Source organism: Nesoenas mayeri (assembly GCF_963082525.1).
Source record: "Nesoenas mayeri genome assembly, chromosome: 1".
Taxonomy (NCBI): domain Eukaryota; kingdom Metazoa; phylum Chordata; class Aves; order Columbiformes; family Columbidae; genus Nesoenas; species Nesoenas mayeri.
In genome coordinates, this window is record NC_137541.1 from 100,669,768 (window position 1) to 100,693,040 (window position 23,273).

Genomic DNA, 23,273 nt, shown 5'->3' on the forward strand with positions numbered 1-23,273 from the left:
TGAAAGGAATCGTAAACTGAATTTAGTTACAGACGCTGAAAAGAAGGATCAACTTTAAATGTCAGCATCTTTAAAACTCGATTAATCACAGAATGGTAGGGATTGGAATTATAAATGACAATAAAGTTAACAACTTTGGGAAAAGAAAAAAAAAACATGAACTAAACGAACAGAAAGGAGTTCTGAGACCACAGACCTATTTTAAAGGATGAGATCAGCACTTGTATTCTGAAAGTTTTAGAAAAAAGTATATAATCTATGTGGTTTTTTTAAAAAAGGAAGTATTATTCCTCCATTAGACTCCTGATGTGGTGCTTGTTTTCTTTAGATTCAGCTGAAACCATGGTGACTAACATATTGGATCAACTGACAAACTAAAATAAAGGCTTATAGTGAATAACAAAACCCTTGGGCTGTCACATTTTTCTTTTCATTGACTAGTACAAATGTGTATAGCAAGAGTTCAGGAAACCAAATAATACTACACTAAAATGATCTGACCATAGTCCCAACCTAATTATTTATATGCTATTACAACACTGTTTTCTACATGATCTTTTTTTCAGTTATGACATTTTATAATTAAGTGGCATTATTCATTATGAAGTGAAAATTAACAAGACATAACACCTGAGAGCTAATTCAAATCGACAGAGAACAAAGGGTATTTTTATTTTCCTCTTAGCTTTATACAAAAATGAACTCCATGTCATACAGAATACTCCAGTATGGTGAACAACACATACATTTTTGCTACATTTTATTTAATATACTTTCAGATTTTTTTACCATCACTTTTCTTATGTTTGTCTACCACTGAACAGAACACTGTTCCTAACTTATATCAGTTCTGGAACTCCAGATTCAGACGTATTTCTTGTGAAATGCCTCCAGACAAATAAGGAAATAATATAAAGCTCTTGTATTTTTTTCTAATATAAGTCTTCAACCAAAGTTTTGTCTTACAAAGCATTTATTATTTTTCTCTTTTCCTAAAGAGAAGTTTTTATGAACATGTTACAGTAGACTATAAGAATGCTTTTCAAGATAGTGAAGAAAGTGATCTCCATCATAAACTGGGCAAACATACGAGATATGGAGGAGGATTGTTCATGCTGCTTCAGCACTAAACCGTAATTTCAGTTTCCTCTGTTCACCTGTTCAACAATTTCTGGTGTTCACATTTCTGCTTGCAGTCTATTTATCTGAAGGCATAACTACACCATCCAGGCAGACAACCATGCACTAAGTTTTGCCAGTAACTTAACCTGAAAATCCACTGTTTGATGGTCTTATAAACACAGACAAAATCCTACAGTCTTTTGGCTCCAGGACTAGAGCTGGCCTGTGTACAAGGTCACAGAGATGCGCAGGCCTGCACAGACTCTCCACAGGCCCACTCTCTTTTCTAATGTCTGTTTCAACCCTAAAAAGATGAACATAAGCTATGCAAGAGAAAGCTCTGAAAGACAAATATAACTCCTCAAGGCCTTGCCTTAAGCAAAAGCATACACGGTAAACAGAACTGTAAGAAGTTCGTATCTTAAAATTTACAAAGTAGCTTTTATGAAAATTAAGCTTCAAAATTACATTACCGGAGTTCCTATCTCATTGAGGAGGCCTCAAATAAAGCAATGGTAGCATTTTCAGTGGCAAATCCTTTCATGAACATCACAGCGTACCATACTTCTCTTGTATCTCTTTAGTTCATCCTTGGGCACCACCTACGTACTAATTACATCTTATTTCTATTTAATAGTATTTTGACCATTATGCAATCCCAGGAAGAGAAACAGGAAAACCATGGGCAATAGAGAAGACAGTATGTGTGTTATATCTTTTGTTATAACCTGTTATTTGAAAGCTAACATGTTCTTCTAGGAAGGACATTTAGCAGACACATCCCCGTTTTTCTCACCCTCAAATAAAACCCAAACAGCTCACAGGGGTTTCAGTTCTGCACCAACCATCATAGATAATATTCTTTTATAGTTTTCAACTAATTTAGCTACAGTGTTAACGAATTTAAGAACATTTTGAGCAAACTGGAACAGAGAGCCATCATATACATTAATACTTTATATTCTTCCAAATGAAATGTTTATTCAAAAAATTACAGTGTTGGACATCTAATAATCAGAGAAATAGTATAATGTAGGATTACTTTAGTTCAAGACAGTAAATAATAAAAAAAAATCCAACACAACAAAATAAAAAAAACCACACCAAAAATACAGCATATTCCTTATATTAATTCAATACAATCATCAAGTAGCCAGTGAAATCAGGTTATCAATACATTTGGGATTTCCATAGATTCTGTGTGTTCATTTTCTGATTCAAGTGGAAGTTCAGGCTACATTATTACAGGAAACTAAAGACTACATGTATGGAAATAGTAAAAGCTTTGGATAGACTTAAAATCATTATTTTGTTTCTTCCTCTGCACAGTTGCTTTTTTAGAAAGCAAACAGAAGTGAACTCTTAAGAAAACTCTAATTAAAGAATGGGTATTTTAAAAACAATATGAAGATTACTTTCTACGCCCAAAAGCTTCTCTACGGTTCAGCTAATTGAGAGATATTACTTCTCATTTGAAATTTTCACGTAGGCCTCAAATCATTATGATTATAGTAACAACATCACTGCTATCTACAACTATTCTATACCTTTTGACATACTTCTGGAGACTACAGAAATACTTCAGAAAAAGTGAGTGACCTAGGACACTTATTAAATTGTCTTATCCCCCTCTACAGTTAGTTACTACCTATTTGATTATCTATCCAGTCAAATCAGTGTGCTATTCTTATTTTTTGTCTGCATTTTGTAACTGCAATACATACTTTGGTCTCCAGTTAATTTAAATTGTTGAAAAGATAATCATACTCCTTACTTCAATAAGCTAAACAGGCTACTCTCATTTGAAAATTTCATAATGCATACAATTAGTCACATTTGGTTTATTGTCAACTGTAATCCTAAGCCTATGGAATGATTCTCTCCCTAAACTTCTTTGAAAAAAAAAATGTGCTGCTTTGAAAAATGGGGTGGGGTACTGAAATATTCCATGAGGCCTTTTGTAATTGAGAGAAAACAAACAACCAAAAACAACAACCAAAAAAATAAGAAACCAACAAAAAAACCCAAACAATAACAACAACAAACAAAGCCCAACTATCTCACGGGCAACCAATTCTTTTCCTATGTATATTTTATCTATATATGCCTGCGTTTTCTTGGACTTTTTTTTTTTTTTTAATCTGAGCTATTTACTCTCTCCCAAAAAATACTAATTTTTCTGTTTCCTTTTGAGCATGTTTGACCAGTTTGTTAATATAATACCTCTTTTACCTGGTTTCCCTTTTCCTTCGCTGGTGTATCTCTTATATTTTGTTTCTCTTTCCCTGCTGCACTTTTGGAACTCATCTACCCTACACAGCCCATGCTACTATAACTACACTTGCTAAGTCCTGTAGCCAGGATGCAGAATGTGCTGCAGAAGAAACAACATGGCTACAGCCTTTGTTAGAGAATATTGTCTTGATCAACAGACTTTTGCCCTGTACACTGAAATTTTTGTTGGAAGACCTACAGTGGTCACCCAGACCTTTCTTCACATAGCTCACACACAAATTACGAGTACAAATACACCTTCACACTCTTTTTGCAGACTTTCAGCACTCTGTCGAAGATGACCTTCATTTACTTCTCTCACAGTGTTGTTCCTCATTCACTACAGTGTAGATACAGTTAGCTTTCACTCACACTAACAGCATGAGAACACAGGACACCTGACCGCTGGGGCACAAAAGAAATCAATGCTTTTTAGAGACCCCTATTCAAGTCCACTTCATTTTGTTGTAACATTACACAAAGCAAGCTGTATGAGAGCATTCAGCATGTATTTGCAAGATAAAATTTACTGCTGAGAAAAAGACTAAAGGAAACCAAAGTGCTCTATGCATTGTTTAAATTAACTGTGTACATGCATTATGCATGTCTTGTACAATATATGTCCAGTTGTGCACAAATGGAAATCTTAAGCATAAATACAGCCTCTGTAGGAAAAGACTGTTCCTCTTTTTCAAAATCATTTACAGTTCCTACAGTGAATGTGATATCAAACCAAACTTAAAGCTCTTCAAGATTCCATCACTCTCTTTAATCAAAGAAACGCTAGCATTACCACTCAGAGCTTTGTCAAGTTGATTACATTTCTAGCCAATTCAATGATAATTCTTTAAATTCATAGAAGCAATTCTACAGTAAAAACTTCAGCAGCCTCTGAACAATAAAAGCATCCAACAAGGAAAAAAAAATCATCTCACATAGAATAAGAAGCTGTCTGTTAATTTAAGTCACAAACTGATTAAAACATATTCTTATGTAGTCTGCGGTGCTACAACAGTTGCAAGCCCATCAGCACAGTTTTATTACCTACACTTGCTCTCTGTCCTCAAAAGAAGTGAGCATTGCTGCTGTGAAGGTGACAGTGTGACAGAGGTGGGACTTTCCACCACTTGGTGTAATGCCATCAATCTGATGAGACTATGGAAATGTAACTGTCATATCCACCTCTTTCTTTTTTGTTCTGAGATATTAAAAATGCTATCTGCAATGGTATGTTATCTTTTCACTTAGCTACAAAAGTAGAGGTGGCAACAAATAACCTACTTCTCAATTTGGGTAATTGGCTATTAATAAAGAATTCTATATTCTCATCTTATTGCTCTCTAAAAAGTACCAGAGATTCATCTGATGGCAGAGACTGCCTGTTCACCAAATTGATAATGTTATTTTAGTCTAGACACACCAACACAAGCATGGCCATGGAAACACTACAATACTAAAGTTTACACAATTCGGAACCTCTGTCAACCATGTCGCTGACTTCCTGGTAAAAGCAATTTTGGGTTGCAATCCTTCAGGACTTAATGCAAAGGACAAATGTTCGAAACCAGCCAAACAGACAGCACCATTCTGAGTTTGCAGCTAACTGGCTGATCTCTAGGGGTTAAAGGCTCACTGAGCCCAGCACGGACTCACTAGAGTTTCTTATCATTAAAACAATAACAGCAAGGAAAAGATAACATTGTAGGTCATCTGTTTAACTGTTTAGGGCACAAAATGAATCAAAGAAACAATAGCTAAGCAAACTAGACTGCTGGTTGAACGAACTGTTCAAGAAAAAAATACATAAGTCTTTAAAGTGAGCTGCCATTAGAACTTGAATTCTTTCTCTTCTCTTTTTGAGATTTCTGACCAGCGTCATTTAGTGCTAACCTGAACTATGAAATTACCTCCTCATGTCTGCAAGAGAGAGTCAACTGCACTTGAACTGGAAAACAGTTTGCACAACACATTCTACACTGCCTGAACAGAAGCTGCAGCAAAGAAATCACAGTTATCATGGAAATGATTCAGAAACGGAAAACGTCAGAAAGGTATACACAGCCACACAATCTTTAAGGACCTGTGCTTTGTGAAGAGGATGAGCCAAAAAACAGAGACTGCTATGAAAGAATGGCATTAATTTCATAACCTTGACATGATTATAGTAACTGTTGGCAGCTGTGTAACTTGGAGTTAGGTTTTTCTAGCTCTCTGCATATTCTGGGTTTATCTTTAGCAAAAGCACACCTATACACATACAGGTAAATGTACATATGCGTGGTTTTCTTCTGCTCCATTTGTCATTCCCTATTGCTCTGTCAATCCACTTCCCTGCAACCTAGTACAGCATTTGCAGAAATAGGGAGACGACTATGTTACTCTTGCAGATAACAATTTGTGTACTCTGACAGAAATACTTAGAAAAGCAGCACAAGTGGCAGCCCTGTCATTTTGTTAGCATTGTCTTGGATTAATTCTTTTCTTCACTGAATCAAAACTAGCCTTCCATAAGATTCTTTCAGAACTAAAACTAAACCTGTGAAAAACTCTCAAATAGGTATTGGAAAACTCCACATTAGAAATTAATATATCCTCTTCGCAGATAAAATCTGTATTTTGACCGGAGCCTGATGCATGGAAGTTTATAAGTCAGTTCAGCCATACCGAAATAGCCATAATACCGTCTGCAACTGCTAATATCTTAGAATTGTTGTGCACTAAGTGGCATGGTCTGTCAGGCAAAGAACTGCTTTGCCAATTTTATATTCGTACAACTTCCACACCATCTTTAACCATCACTGAAATACCTGTCAGTTACTTGATCTGGGAATTAACAAAGTTATTGCTGGCACACACAGGTACATGGCTCATTCTGTGCCCAGAAACAAGTGTTGCTTTGCTTCAGTCACTTTTTCAAACATCATTGGCCACCATTCAGCGCTGCTCTCTACAAAACCAAATTTGAGCCTTGTTTTTGGAAAAACTGTAAAAATTGATTGAAAAATGGAACCTCACCTGACTATTAACTGCCAAAAGATGGCCACAGACTCAGCACCTCAGAGTCATTTTACACCATTAATAAATATGACAATTAATTTTCACTTTCCTGTATTTACCTGCAATCATCTGAAAGATCAGCATATTTAGAGAATATTGTAAATTCAAAATGCCACCACGGTCTTACATTTTACACAATACCTGCATGAAGTCCATTTTTCATTAAAGAACATTAAGAGACTGTAGAATAAATCCACAAGTTTACACTAATACATATTCTCAGAAGATATAAAAGGAGAGAAGAAAAGTATCAGATTAAAAAAAAATCTGATTACCAGATTGAAGAACAGGTCAGTCCCTAAAGAAACAGCTGAACCCCCTTCCCTCTAGATTATTAGCTGACATGAAGCTCATTTTCTCAAAATTCATAGCAATTCAGATTGTATCTAATGTGCTGCTTCCAAGTAAAGTACAGATCCCATTACTTCAGTTACTTCAAGGCTGCATTTGCTCCCCACAATGGCCAGTGAGCATAAAGTACTTAAGTTCACATCAATTCTGCTTTGGAAAATAGCCTGAAGAAAGTTATTGTATGTATTTAGCTGAACTGAAAAGATAATCCGTTGAACAATTCTGGTGATGATAAAAATGTTTACTTGCTTGTCCCATTAAGAATTTTGCTTGTTTCATCTATAATAGTCCAGCTTTAGTAAGCCCAGAATTCAATTTTGAAGGCAGGAACAGCTCAAAACTTTGTTTCCTTCAGCTAATCTGTTCCATCATCCCTCTGCAATTCTGTTCCAGCCAGCTCAGCCACAATATCACAGTCCTCAGCAGGCACAGAATATCCATTTAACAGTACCTGTTAAATGCACTGTTACATTACAGCAACTCTTCTCTGTGCCTCCTAACATTTCACCCAAACTGTCCACCTGGCCTTTTCTAAACTGAGACTAAGGGGTTTTGTTTGTCTTGCAAAAGAGATAGCTGCAAAGTTAGTTCCAGAGGTTTGACATGAAAAATAAAAACCACGTCCCTCCATCTTTCTTGTTTTCCTGGAGACTTCAACTGGTCTTACAGTTTTAGGTGGATCTACAAGCAAGAAAGATGCAATTTGAAAAATCCTTCATATAAAAGACATCAGAGAGATAACTAAATAAATTTGCTGTACAAAATACTCTATTTTCTAATGTACCTAAAAAAAAAAAAAATGGCATGTTTTATTTTTGCTGCTTGTTATTTATTCCTAACATACCACATATTTTTAACACTCATCCTCTTAATACATTATGAAACTAGGTATAAAAAAGGATCTAAAAATGCAAACATCATTAATGTGCTGTAGAGATTTTCAGGACAAACAAGCATAAATTCAAAGAGAAAAATTATAACAGTGAGACTTGGTATAGTGACATGTAGTTATTTCACTTTTAATACTGTTTTATTCTCCCCCTTTCCTTTACTTTTTTTTTCATTCGTAAATTATTGATATTTGCTCCAGGAGGTTTAACATTGCACAAAAAATTAACAGTAATCTTAGCTTTAGGTATTGCTTAGCTTGCATGGCTGAGGATTTTTCTTTAAGCATTCCAGATGTATATGTAACAGAATACAAAATTATGAGTTCATACTACAATTAAGATTCACCTTCTTACTTATCTTGAGGTACCTGGTTTAAGCTACTCATTTGGGCTTCCTTCACAATCACTGGTAAAAAAACATGTATCTTCAGAACGTGATTAAACTTACCTGTCTTAAGACAACATGAGAAACTCTCCCTCTCCATTGACACACGGCTGGCTCAAATGCCAGGCTTAAGTTTCAACATTGAGGTTAGGCGAGATGAAACCCATGGGCTCATACATTTGTCTGTACATTTAAAAGTGTATTTGTGCTTTACAAATTTGGACTGTGCTCATAGCCAGAGAAAACTAACTTGCTGACTTTATGCATATGCCAACAGCAATTACGAAGAATGTCTTCTTTACAAAACAAAATTCATGCACATATACGTTTTAATTTTTCTTCTTTTAAAACATATAGACAAAAAGGTCTTTTCCAAGTAAACAAGGAGAAAAGTTTTCATTACCCTTTAACAGGTAAAAATATCTCTTTAACAGGTAAATAGGAGGTAGACTTGAGTAAAACTTGCTACAACTAGAGTGATGGAACTGAATCTGTACATGAAACTACTTTGTGGAAGGCAGATTAAAAATTTCAATCTTGGCTAGCATTTAAGTAATTCTGCAAACAGTTTACAAATACTGAAGAGAAACATACCTGGCATCAATTCAGCAGTAGGGAATATTTTCTCTTGCATTATTTTACTTTCATGTAGTAACTCTTCTTTGGTCATTGGAAGATCTAGAGTATCTCGAATAATCTCTGCCCCTTCTAGGGCTTTTTTACCCATGACCAAGGATTTCACATCCCAGGTGTAGGCCTTTCCAAAACGCCCACAGATCTCTTCAAACACTACAGTATAGAGACGTTCGGTATCTGAAAATAAATAAATAAATAAATAAATAAATGTAGAGCAGGTTGAGCAGCCAGTCTTAAAAGGAGGACCACATAAATGGTCTCAGAGTGAACTGCCAGGAGCCAGAGGGCACATCAAAGTGGACAAAATTGCCTTCCTTTATTTGCAGAGGGGAATACAGACTTCTAAAAACACCTCAGGGGTACCCAGGTTTTTCAAGCTGTCACTTTTGTGTTAAGAAAATGTTACTGAGGGTCACAACAAAGAACTATCTGGACCTGCTCTCATCACCATTCTTTGCTCAATAGAGGTTAGCAAGCAGTGTCTGAATTAAAATACTGTGTTTATTCTTTGCATGAGAAAGAAAAGGAAGGAAGGAAATCTGGTACTTGGGGGATGTCATTACATATTCCACGTAAATTGAAAAAATAAGAAAAAGATTTAATTATTTAAGAGTGTCTTTGAACAGAAGCTTCAGAGTGCCTTCAAAGACACTACAGTCATTATTACAGTGCTGCCGGCACCTCTGCATTTACATGTGATTACTCAAGTAGAACACACCCACTTGTATTTCCAGAGGGTTTCTGGCAACAGTAAGCTTCAGGCTGAATTTTGCCAGTAAAACTATCAGCTTCTATGTCAAAGGTGTTTTTAGGTTTCAAACTATTTTTTTTTTTAATATAAACAAACAGTTCTGTCTTTCCCCCCAGACAAATCTTTGAAAAAGAAGGTCAATAACATTTAATCTAACACCAAAACAGGGAAGAAAAGTCCTTTTAACTCTTGGCTTCCTTTCAGCAAAGATCCTGAACAGTGGATTTTCTACCAGTCTGTTTATCTATTTAAGTAGTCTCCTTTGAAACACCAGCTACTGCTGTTAACCACGCTTTAACTTCCTTCCATGCATATCTTTGCTTTCTGTACCTCTAAAGGTATGCTTACTATTACCACTTTAGCAACAAAAGTCAAAAGCAAGGAAAGAAAATAGTTGCTCTTACAAGATTTATTTAGAAAAATTAGGGTATTCACATATCAGTATGTCCTTTGCCATGTAAAAATATTTTTATAGGCATAATAACCCAGTGAATGTATTCATGCGCACATTGCCTCACATTCTGAATATATAAGAATTACACAACGGAGTTTAAAAACCTTCGGCTTTATCGTATATACTATGAAGAAGGCAAACTGAAGAAAGCAGAGCCCGTAACTACAATATAAGCGAAGATCTTCCCTGCAGTCTGACAAATCTCGCCACTTAACCACAGTAATCTGCTTGTCCTGAGATCTTCACATGATTTCAATCTGGAATCAAATGAGAAACACTGTGGCCATCTCCCATCATTGCACCTACTACCATGTGAACCCACAGCAGTTCAGAAGATACTCTCTGCCGCCTGTCAGAGCACTCTTGTATATGTTTCCCTTCAATAACTAGAAGGGATGCTGAGCCAAAAGATCAGCTAAAGAACCAATGTACTTATCTGAACTGCTTAACAGGGCAGCAAATGGTTCACAAAAACCTCTTAGATGAAAAATGAAATTAAAAAAAAATAGCACCCATACTACTCTTTGCAAATGTTTCTTAATGCCACTTACGGAAAAAAGCTAAGAGTAATGTGGGAGACCCATACAACACACAGGAAAGGTATCACAATACCATTTTGAATCAGCAGAAGCATAAGCAACTGGGCTTTCAACAATGCTACGCTGGCTAGCCCCCAGTTTGTTTGATACTGCCAGGTGGTACCCTCTGTGAGCAGAGAAGGTGAATTAAGAATATAGTGTTGTCCTGGTTTCAGCTGGGATAGAGTTAATTTTCTTCCTAGTAACTGGTATAGTGCTGTGTTTTGGATTTAGTAGAAGGAGCATGGTGGTAACACCAGGGTGCTCTCATTGTTGTGATGTAGCAGTCAAGGTCTTTTCAGCTTCTCGCCCCATGCCAGATGCACAAGAAGTTGGGAGGTGACACAGCTGGGACAACTGACCCCAAGTGACCAAAGGGATATTCCATACCATGTGAATGCTTAGTATATAAAGCTGGAGGAAGAAGAAGGAAGAGGAGGATATTCAGAGAGATGATGTTTAGCTTCCCAAGTAACTGTTAGCTTGATGGAGCCTGGCTTTCCCAGAAGTGGCTGAACACTCGCCTGCCTATAGGAAGTAGTGAATGAATCCCTTATTTTACTTTGCTTGTGTGTGTGTGGCTTTTGCTTTACCTATTAAAGTGCCTTTATCTCAATCCATGAGTTTTCAGACTTTTACTATTCTCTCCCCCATCCCACGGCAGAATGTGGGGGGAATGAGTGAGTGGCTGTTTAGTTGCTGGCTGCTGTTGAACCACTATTGTCATTTTTGGCACAAAACATGGAGCTCAAAGGGTTCAAGATAATGACAGTTTTGATTGGAATGTGCTAGATCCAATTTATAGCTGTTATTGCTGTTTAGCTATTAATTGGCAGGCTCCTGTGCTTGCCATAGAGCTTGCTCACCTTGCTGTAAATCAAGAGTCTGGTGTTTGTTAGTGGCTGTTTTTTGCTTTCTCTGCTTGCTGTGCCCGGGACATTTTGATAACAGCAATGGTGATGCATCTGGGTTGGCACATGGCCAGGGCATCACTGCTGCTTCTGTGCTGCTGTACAGGACAGGCTGGTACTCCAGTGTGAACTCGAGTCCAAACAACTCTGCAGACACCAAGGTCAAAGTAGAAGGAGTGGGAGGAGGTGCTCCAGACACTGGAGCAGAGGTTCCCCTGCAACCTGTGGTGAAGACCATGCTGAGGCTGGCCGTCCCCTTGCAGCTCATGGAGGTCCACAGTGGAGTAGATACCTACCTGGAACAGGTGGATGCCCAAAGGAGGCTGTGACCCCATGGAAGGAACCCATGCTGGAGCAGTCCGTGGGAAGGATTCATGTTAGAGAAGTTCATGGAGAACAGTCTCCTGCAGGAGGGACCCCACACTAGAGCAGGGGAGCAGTGGGAGGAGTTCTCCCCGTGAGGAGGAAGGTGCAGCAGAAACAACGTGTGATGAATGGACCACAACCACCAATTCCCACCCCCGACATTGTTCCAGGGTGGAAGGGGAGGTAGAGAAATCAGGAGAAAAACCCATGATTTGAGTTGCATGTTACGGGAATTACTATAGCAGGACTCCCTTGTTGCTAGCCAGGCTATGAGCAAGGAGAGGAGTTCACTGCAATGTTAAACCCTATGGCGTGGTCCAAAGGGACCGAGGGTAGAGACTGTAATGGAAATAACTCTAAATTTTTGTAACCCATTATTTGAGTTGCATGTTATAGGAATCAGTATAGCAGGAAGCACCCAAACCAATGGAGGACAAGCCTTACAAAAAGCTCTGCAAGTGCAGCAGTGCCCCAACCTGAGCTGCCTTTGATGCCCAGTAGCTCCATACAACACATCACCTTTCCTTTCCTGAATGACCACCATAACAGATAGAGCCCAAAGTCATGGACTAAATGAACTCAATGACCACTTTGTGGACAGATATGGACATTTTACAGACGTTTCACAGGGGTAGTCCATACTCAGTTTAATAGCCTCCCGCATTTTAAATATCACATACCAGATCTGGGAACAAAATTTGCTTTTTCTTCTTCAAGAAATGCTTAATAGTGTCCAGATTGCAGATCTAAAAATAAGCTGCTATGCAATGTTGCAGTTTGCCAACTGCAGAGTACTCATGAAGAAGTTTGAGTCAAATCTGTTAAAACAGTTGTTATCCTATTTGCATTGTGTTAGAGCTTAGTTTTCTCAGTGCCAAGGAGGAAAAAAAAAAGGGGGGGAGGGGGCAACACAAAAAACCCTACAGAACCCACAAAACAAACCCCCAAATTGGTCAACACACCACAACTGATCACTGCCTACATTTAAATGTGAGTTAATCTCACATATTACTCAATTGTTTAAAGCAACAGAAATGCTTAAACAAGCAAGATGACAGAAAGCCTTTCCTTCTCTCTCCTCATTAATCTTGCTTTAAAAGAATTGGCTTACAAAACATTCAACTTTTCTTTTAAAGAGATCACTTTTACTCTGCTTGAAGTCATAGCATTTGGACTCTGGTCATGAACTTTGATGCAAAGAAAATTACCCTCATCTCAAGATTCATGACCTCTTTTGAGATTCTACATATTTGTAACTCTTGAGAAACAACATGATTTTAATTGTCATGATTAGATGATAAAAGGATAGATGTAGATAGACATGTTTCACAACAGCACATGAATAAAAAATAAAATCTGGGGAACAAAATTACACGAGCTCAGACACACACATTGCAAAATTGGAATTTCAGGAGACCACTGCTGAAAAAGCTGTACTTCCTGCATACATATATGAGATAAAGACAGATGTTCCTTTTGATTGAAGACAAAGGAAAACCTGTATGTTTCCCTTATAATTAGATATCAGTAAATAAATCCTAAATAGTGATACAACTTCAAGATTTCTTATTCCCGTTGAAATCGAGGAATATCAAAAAAAGTGCTTAAGAAATATGAGGTAGGGTAGTGTTTTTGCCATTGTAACCACAGCATTCTGATTGATCAGTTTAAGCATAGCAAAGAACCATAATTTCAAACTACCATAAATCTGCAATACAATAAGAAACTAAATCTAATGCACACACGCGAATATAACCTATCAATGAAATAAAACAAGCAAGAGGAATTAGAAGTTCAATTTTAGTGCTGCATTATAGGCACCTACTGGTATTTTAGATGCCCTAGCGTGTCCAAGACATCCATATAAAACTGACATTGAAAAAAGTAATCTGGGTGAGACTCACACCTTACTGCATGAGCAGACATATAGCATCCCAAGTGGTAATAAACACACACATTTAAGCAAGTGATTCCAGCCCCAGCTGCTAGCTCCCATCAGGAATATAAGCTGGTAACACAGCAGGGCATATGTTCTAACAGAGGGAAGGAAAACCAAGACTTCTTAGCTCTTGCAGTTTGCAGGACATGTGTAACCTCAGCTTCATTCCCTTCTGCTTTTCAAAACACTCCTCATCTTACTAGCTCGTCCCTTGATACATCTTTTACATGGACATTATCAGCACAACGTACTGTCCATCGACTCGCCACATTTCACTGGGAATGAGTGATATTCATTCCCTGGCCACATATCATCTTCTAGTCATTTTCTGCAGCAAGCTGCCTTCTATATAAAAAGCACAGTCAACTCCACTGCTGCTGTTTACAGTGTGTAAAAAAGCCAGTCACAATAAAAACAAAGTGACAAGAATGACAGAGGCACTGGATTACTCAGTTTGGAATCTGGCACAAAAATATGCTGATGCATATTCAGAAAAACCTACAGGTCACCTGGCATTAGATCACAGTGCCTAAGCGGTATGTATGATCTGCTCAAATCACTACTGAGTCAGAACTGGAAATGCAGATCTACATAGGTTAGTGGTACAGTAAAGCATCGATGTGGTATCTAAACTTCAGCTTTATCAACCACTTACTTTCACATGAAGACATCTTCAGATTATAACTTCATGAATAAATACGGAGCTTGATTTTCTCAGAAGGTTATACACTTTCTGAATTTATTCAAGTGATGTTATGGTAATTCTAAAATAATCTCTAGTTTATCAAGGCGATGAGGTTAGTAAGCACGAAAGCTCATCTTGGCGATATCTCATCTTAAGCCTTGGTTCTGAGTTATTCTTTGTTTGAATAACTCACCTCATCTTTGCATCAAGCTTCCCAGATGAAATACACCTATGATTTATCCTTCTGCTAGAACTCTAAACAGAATTTTAATTCTGTAAATTCAGTATATTCCAGTGAGTCAAAAATCAGATCCTGGACATCTAAATTCTGAAATATTTTTATTTTGATGGGGGATAGAGAAATGCTTAAAGGCAAGAATTTTAATTCAACCAATAGGTTTCTTATGTTCATACCTCTGAGGCAGATTTCTGTCCATATGTAGAAGATATTAATCTTCAATATTCAATTTAGCCAAATTCAACCACAATTAGTCATTTTTATCAAGATTTTGGCCTAAGACTGAGAAAATCTCATTAGATTTTGGCACCATCAATACTGAATGAACACAGAAATGACTTATGATTTTGCTTTTCTATCAGTCTTTCACAATATTTCTTTAAGCTCCTTAAGGTATGCAACAGTGTAAGAAGCCATAAAAATTACTGAAATGCTCATTTGGGGCACAAGATAATTATAATTATAAAACAGAACACAATTACAGAAGAGAAAACTTTTGCTTTGCTTTTTGCAACTCAATTGATGGCATTTAGCATAGTATAAAGTGTTAACTTTTAAACAAATCTATGCAATTGTTGAAATGGTTGGGACAATCAACATTCCAGAGAGCGTGAGATGTTTCTTCCACTCCCAGAGTTATAGTAATAACAACAATGACATTTACATTTTCTCTCATTTCTGCATTTAAATGTAACACAGGCCTTTGTGTGTTTATTCTCCTACTGTATCAACTGAAACAGTGTTAAAGAACACAGGATTTAAATATAGTAATGGCAAAGCCAAAACAGTGACAGATTTCCTATCAGAAAGACTTTGTCAAGTCTTGAGTATCACATGCAGAACTTAGTCAATGGTTTTCACACCCACCTACTTCAACATGCCACTGAATAAAGCATGGTGCATAACTCATTCCCCATCCTTCTTCTATCCTTACCATGTCTTTCAGTGGGAATCTGAGATTTTCCCTTTGAGATATCAGAAGTCAAACAAGACAGACAAAACCAGTATAAGCAATGCAAAAGACTAGCAACTATACAGCTGTCACTGGAACGGGTCTGAAATTGCAAAAATTAGTTTAAACCACCCAGACCCACTGAAGAATTAAGGCTGAAGGCTCTTGAGTTAGCAAAACAATCAGGAAGAAAAAGAAATAAAAAAAAGGAAAGGATAATTTGATTTTTTTAAAAATAAACAATAATTAGTAAAAAACTATTTTGTAACTTGTGGCAAAAGGTCAGTCTTGCAGCTCCCTCCTAAAAACCTTTCATTCACACTTCCCTACTGTGACAGTTAGTTTAAAAATGCATGAGTATGGTTACTCATGATGGCTAAGAGGAGAAAAAAAGCAGTAGTGTAATAGCTGACCCCAAAATCACTTACAACAGCTTGGCAAAAGTGGGGATGAGGAAGACAGGCAACAGAAATTACTTTCTGCACAACAGCCTGTTACAGCACTAATCCAGAAAAAGAGACTCAACCTTTCAATTTACTGTTAGGGCCTGAGCCTCCCTCTCCAACATCCCATAACATTTGTTTTATGGTATTATGTTATATACATATATATATATACATATACATATATATACACATATACATATATATATATACACACCAGGTATATAATTTGTATATAAATATAAAACATATAAACACGTATATTGTATATATATGTATATAGTGTGTGTGTATATACAGTATTGCATTTTAAAGGCAAAAGCTGCCTTTTAAAGAATAAAACTCAGATGAGTGCCAACACAAATCAACATGGAGCCTGTTGACTTAAGGGCTCATTAAAGGGATGCCCGTTCAAACCCTTTGGCAAAGATGGCCTTGGGAAGACATGAGGAACAAGAATATTCTATTCTTTGTTGTAGTATTCCACCTTTTCCTTCCAAATGAACTTGTTTAAGAGGAAAAGCAAAATCTAAATCTATCACCTTACACAGACAACCACTTCAGTCATTGTCACAGGAAGCAATAAGCACTGCTTTTATGCACACTCAACCAAAATATCTGAGCTACACCTAAATTTCAGGGCATGTGGTGCTGAAGTACTCAACCAGGCAGGCTGAACCTGAATGTAGCCTGGCCCATCAAACCAGTCAAAGGAAATGCTGCTGCAGTATTCATATCTTGTACCTTTTGACTGATCTACTCTCATAACCAGCATTTAGGTTGTTCTTACGGCTACATGGAAGTTAAAGAAATGTAAACTCTCTATTAGAATACATAGCAAGCATCAAATAAAGGTTATTACAAAATCATAAGCCAGTTATAAGGAACAAGTTATTTGGTGAACCATTTCATATGACTGATAAACCATAACTTCCAAAGATAAAGAAAAAATAATTATTATAATCACCAAAAATTAAAATTACTGCTTCCAAGTTGAGTGATGATTTGCAAATCATTCTATTTTTGATTAGCACTTAGAAAAATTCAGAGAAATGATCTATTATTCATTTTAGTAGGGAGCAGGTAGAAGTCTGTTCTAGAGCTTTAATTTTTGCAAATCTATTTATTTCTTTTCTGTTGCACTAGAATATTAATATAAGTACACTTCAAGATATACAAATATGCTACATGGTGATTACTTCACTAAGTCCAGAGAAACACACTGTCACTGGATAACTCACTGTGAGTACTGTCAGTCTGTTTGCCCTTGTCTGATATAAGACATCCTACAGTGAATTCAAGTTATTGCTAACAGGCTTAAAAAGAAGGTGAATTTGGTGCTCAAAAAATACTAGCTGCATAGAACTATTGCCAAATGCATATCACATATTTGCCCCTCTGGGCTTATATTACTGGGAGAACTCTTCAATGGCAACTACAGAGGAAGCAAGTTTCTCATGTTATATGCAAAGAAACATTTTACTTCTGCGGGGAAGTGAAGAAGCTTCTGGACAAATTCAAAAGGCTTTTAGTTTACGTTAATACAGCAGACATATCTTAATGCTAGCTTGTATTCACATATGCACCTTATCCTTCTTTTTAATGCCACAGGGAAGTAAAAGAAACAGTTCAGGAGTAAGGCATGCAAACATTGTTCTGATGTGAAGCTGTGAGCAAATATTCCATCATCAATACAAAACAGTCCAGGAAACATTAAAGAGAAATCTGTATTTTAACTCCAGAGCATGAGGGAACCAAACTTTGAAATAACAGGCAATATATATGACTTAATTCAAAACATTCTAAATTTGCACTTATTAAATATCAGCTGACAGCATCTCACTAGTTTAAAAAACAGAAAAGCTATTGATTCACAGAAATTGCCCGATATGCTTTCTTAGGTGTTCATGAGGCCCTTAGCTGCTAAAAACAGAACTATGCAAACAGCATCTGATATGGTACCTACACAATCCCGCTTGCTGGGCTGAAACCCATGGCAAACAAAGATGCACCTTCTTAAAATGTGTATGATGAGGCCCAAGTCAGGGAACAGTTACATTGCCTTTAGCATATGAGCTACTACAACAAGGCAATAGTATCATACAAGGACTGTTCTCATCCAGAGAGCACCTGACAGCTCCAGGAAGAACAGCTTATGGCATGATCACAAGGAAGCTGGCTTTTCACCAAGGTGTTCACTCCTCAATATATTGCCGACAACATGTAGCAGCAGTTCACTGATCTCAAGGATACAAAACAGGGTCTAAAAAGATGTTTTGAAATGAGATGTCCCAAGCAACTTGTAAGAAATCACCACACAAGGTAGATGAAACCAGAAAGATCATCATGTTATTAAAATCAGCAGAAGAATAACCAAGTATATCTTCTTAATTAAGATATACTTTCTCCAGGAAAAGCTATAAGAAACATAACTTTCCCTGAAAAGACATCCCAGAGCTGTTCTGTTCAGCCCACAACACAAACCAGTAAAAATGGAAAAAACAATAGTCAATGGAGGGTGGGGAGAGTCAGAAAACTTTATTCCTCACTCAGAAAAATCCAACAAAATTAAACCAAAGCGAAAATTCTCTTCAGCATGCCACAGTTCTAACACCTATTTCCTTCTTCTCAGAAATCTTTTGCTTGCCCAGGAGGCTACATATATAAAAAACCTAGGCAAGTTGCAAATTCAAGTTGTTTGACTTTCAGCATTACATGTTTCTAAGTCACTTTCTGTCATGCTGTCCAAAAAGTCAGTTTCATAAACAGTAGAAAAAATTTCAAATGACAGAGTGACTTTAATAGAAATGAAAAACATTATTTTTCCAGTATGGCCTTGGACAATGTTCTAAACTTAATTGCAGCAATGTGTCAAACATGCTACCACAAAGGAAGTACAAAGAACTACAGATTAATAAAGCCAATCTCTTCCACCCGCTCAAAAGTGCCTAAAATTTTTGAAGTAAATCTGCTGATGGAGTAATTTCTCTGTGGTGATAACACTAAGGGGAGAAAAACAAACATCAACAATGTGCTTAATGTTCCAAGACAGAGGACATTTCATCATGGCTGATGGCTTCCAGTCAAAGGGAAATCATTCTATTCAGTGCCAGAAATACTGCAAGACCTGATCAGAGTATCTCTTTAGCAGTTGTATACCAAGAACTCCTAATCCTAACTAGAATCTAAAATACAAAAAAGAATCAGACCTTAGAGATCCATGCGGCCAAGCAGGATACAGTAAATTGAAAATTACGTTTTATGAGCTGTAGTCACTCTTTGTTTGAAAACTGTCCATAAAACCTCAAAATCACGGTATAGAAAACAATTTTAGGGACTTTGAGCACCACATGATAAGTGTGGACTTGAGGCTAGGCAAACCACAGGCTTCTTTGAAGTCGCATGACCACAGCTCTCACTTCCCACATGGGGCTGAGGACCACAGTAGAGGGCTGTTCTCACAGAGCACTGAAAAATCCCACATGGTAACAGCAAGTCCTACCTCCAAGACCTGTCAGTAAGCTGGAGGCAGGTCCTAACTGACTCTTCAATCAAATACAACCCAGAGCCCAGAGTGTGACCACTCAAAGCTAGTGATGCTAAACAAGCTCTTTTTGTTTCCTAACATTATGGGTAGAAGCACAGACCTACTGGAAGACTGTAATTTGGTTTAGATTATAATCATCTTGCTTAAAATTTGCATGGTGAAATAAAAACTTACACATAGTCATAGAACCTTTTTAATTAATCTCCATTGAATCCACTGAGAGATACCTAAATGATACGTTCACTTAGGTTGGAAGAGACCTTTAAAGATCATATAGTGCAACTTCCATGACATGGGCAGGGACATCTTCAACTAGATCAGGTTGCCCCAAGCATCATCCAACCCACAGCTTTCCTGTTTCCGAGCCCTGTGCACTGAGGACACTTTGTATGGCAAAAGGAGCTTTTCCTATTTCCAGGACATTAAGCCAGTCTGCTACTCAACTGCAGTCAGACTGTATTAGTACTAGATTTTCATATTAATATTTCTCAATAAACTGCCACTTAGAGAGTTCAGTATACAATGACAGATGTTTAATAGGATTCCTTTTATTTTCTTCATGAGTATTTACAGAGGAATTCTCAGTTCTGCTGCTGAAGAGTTGTATAGTTTTTTTCCCAGTATATATGTTAAATTTTGCTGAAAAACTTTGGCTTCTCTGCACAGAGGATGTAATCTACCTAGTAATACCAATATAAAATATCACACTAGAAATAGAGAATATATTAGGTTTTATTAACTGAAAGACCTTATCAGCATATTTTGAGCTAGGCTTCTGTTGTGAAAATTGCTGTACAAGGTTGTGTGATCTGCCCAAGAACTCTACTTCCAACCATAAAAAAATCTCTACTTAATAAGATAGATCAGATACACACTGATTAGGAAGCTTGAAAAACAAATGCAAATACAAGGTATCAACAACAGTTCATGTAAGACGTGGAGAAGATATTTCAAAAGTAAGCATTTGAGAGAGAATGTCAGTGAAAGGGTTTCAAACCACCTCAGTTTGAAACCACTCCAGAGACCTCTATCAATCTCTTAACTGCACACAAAAATGATTTTGTTTTAGTATAAGTGCTATAGAGCATGCTCAAAAATTTGGCATACATCAGGTACCTAAAGGTGGATGTACTGGACCCAGTCCTAACTTTCAACTAAAATATTTTAGCTTTTAAAGCCTTTTTAAGAGTGGCATTTCCTGGTAGAGAGGAGGTGATTGAGAACAGATTCATGTCTTAAATCCTGCACTTGGATCAAACCAACCTATTATTATTTTAACATATTACAACTAGCATAAGGTCTTCAAACATCAAAATCTATTTAACTTAAACGCTACTATCTATTGCTTAAAATGGGAAAAATAACAAAACGGTAACAGGGATGTTTCGTAAAAAGACATACAACTTATCCACACTACAATCCTGGAAGAATACAGTGATTACAAAAAGGTTCAGACAGAGAATCTCACTAACACACCAGTGAACCCAATTCACATGAGGACTACAGCAGAAATAGAAAGCTGGAAGATGACTCTCCGACAGCAGCTATTAAGGTTATATTTTCAGCTATCTCAAAGGGAAGAGGCTGAATCTTATTTTGCTAGAGAGTGGTTCTGAGTATAATGGAAATGTTATGTTATGACTCTGTTTTGAGTATGACAGCTTAGAGTTACAAGAAACAGTGCTGTGCATCCTATGAAATGAAATAAAAAATATGTGTTCAGAGACTCTAAGACTGCAAGGAACTTTAGTCCATTTCATTCTCTTGTATGATTAATGTGCTAAAAATAAAAATAGATATTGTGAACCAAACCAGAAGTCATTCCCCTTTCACTCATTCTTTCTTCCTTTCTACCTCAGTTCTGCAAGTTGAGGTCAAAATTTACATCTTGAGACACAAGCAGCTTTGCCCTGCTGTAGCTGAAATGTAATAAGTATGACACAGGAGTTACTTTGCTAGGGTGTGCTTAGTTCTACTGCAAGGGCAAAGTATATGCTCAATAAGCACATAAAAGGAGATTTTCTTTTTTTTTTACTTTATTTCCAAAAACAGCCCAAACTTCCTTCTCGCCATCCAAAAATTAAAGATTTAAAAAAAAAAAAAAAAGTGCCTTTCTCTCACTACCCAGAACCAGGAACAAAACTACTGAGATCTATTAAGTCACAACGGTACAAGCAAGAGACAACCAAGCTGAATTTCTAAATATAAACACCTTAGATAAGATACACATTTCCAATTCCACAGTAACTAACCTGAAATTACATATACCAAAAAAGAAAAAAAAAAAAAATCTTTGCTTCATAGTAACAATTTGCTATGTCATTCTCCTTGTAACTGTGAAAATTGTTTTTAAAGGTGCATCGCAGGCAGCTTCAGAGTTAGAATGGGGTGAGATGTTTAAAGAAATTAGGAAAAAAATGAAGTCACTCTGATTAACACCTGATGCAGTGTGGCAGAAATTATAGTTAGAAATTATTAGTATAAGCATTGCTTACGCATCTATATACAGTAACTAAGAAAACAATTATGAACAGCCATATTCAGCAGTATACAAACAGATCTGACACACAAAATCTAGAATGAAGTAGAAATTACTAATTGAATATGAAATAACTCTGAAAAATGCCATTTGTAACACTGCTTAATAAATAGCTTCCCGGATCCTACTCTTGTAATTTCTTTCTGCTTGATCTAAAAGCAAACTTACAATCAGCAAAATAAAAAGTGTCTGCTTCATTTGCTGAATACATTGAACTGAGCCACTGGAACTTTCAGACAAAAGGATTAAGTCCTAAAGCTATACCTTTTGACCCATTATGTTTTGAAACTGTTGGGAAGGACTTAAATGTCCTAGTCATATAGTTAAAACTGCATATCTAGTTAAACAGGGTTTCCTAAAAGTAAAGAAAAAAAGAATTAGTAGATATACAAGTTGCAATAATAATAAAGCAGATGGTAACCAAAGGCCTTTCTCTTCTGAGAAGAGGCAAACACACTATAGGCCTCATTTTTCTAATAGCCTCCCGATTGTAGTTTTCAAAGAGATTGAAAACTTTGCACAGAAACGCAGAAGTGGCATTCCATCAATAAACTGCAAAGCCTTTTGTTTCTTTCTGTTGTGTGAAGAGCATATCTAACTATTAATATAAGAATCCAATTGTATGAAATGTTGCAACCAAAGAAAACAGAGCTTAATGCTGTTGAACACAGCTGCAGTCTACCCTCTAAAGGGCAGTTTTAGTCACTGAGTTTGTCATAACTGAAGAGGTGGGAGGGTTTTTTTTATTGTGTTAGGTTGACACAGTTCATGGTGGTACTGCTACAGGGCTGCCGGCCTGTCATCACTTCTGTTATGAATTTGTGTTTTCTAGAGCTTTAAAACTTTGCTGGTAAGAAATAAATAAAATGGAATTATAGAAGAATTAAAGCTGTTTTCTTCAGGAAAGGCATTTCTTCTGACAGTACCCTCTAACTTATTATTATTACTAATTATAGAAAAATCTAGCATGTTTCTTATGAATTTAACTCCCTCCCATGAACCGTCAGAGGAGTTTAAGTAGGTCTTGAAGGGGAAATGGGAAGCATCTACATTGCCAGAAGCGAAGCCATTAAATTACATCTTCATCATTATCACTCTGTGAAAAAATAATTTCCTTGGTAGTCTATAATTGTCTTAAAGGCTTCATTACAGACA

The 23,273-nt window shown here is 36.8% G+C and overlaps 1 protein-coding gene across 1 annotated transcript in view; it reads right to left on the bottom strand.

Moving 5' to 3' along the window:
* The window catches only part of PUDP (pseudouridine 5'-phosphatase), a gene marked incomplete at both ends in the record, with an annotated part of 75,072 nt that overhangs the window by 38,769 nt on the left and 13,030 nt on the right, over nucleotides 1-23,273 (bottom strand). The window contains one exon of the mRNA XM_080354488.1: nucleotides 8,674-8,892. Coding sequence (XP_080210614.1) covers nucleotides 8,674-8,892 — 219 coding nt within the window. The remainder of the gene's footprint in view (nucleotides 1-8,673; nucleotides 8,893-23,273) is intronic.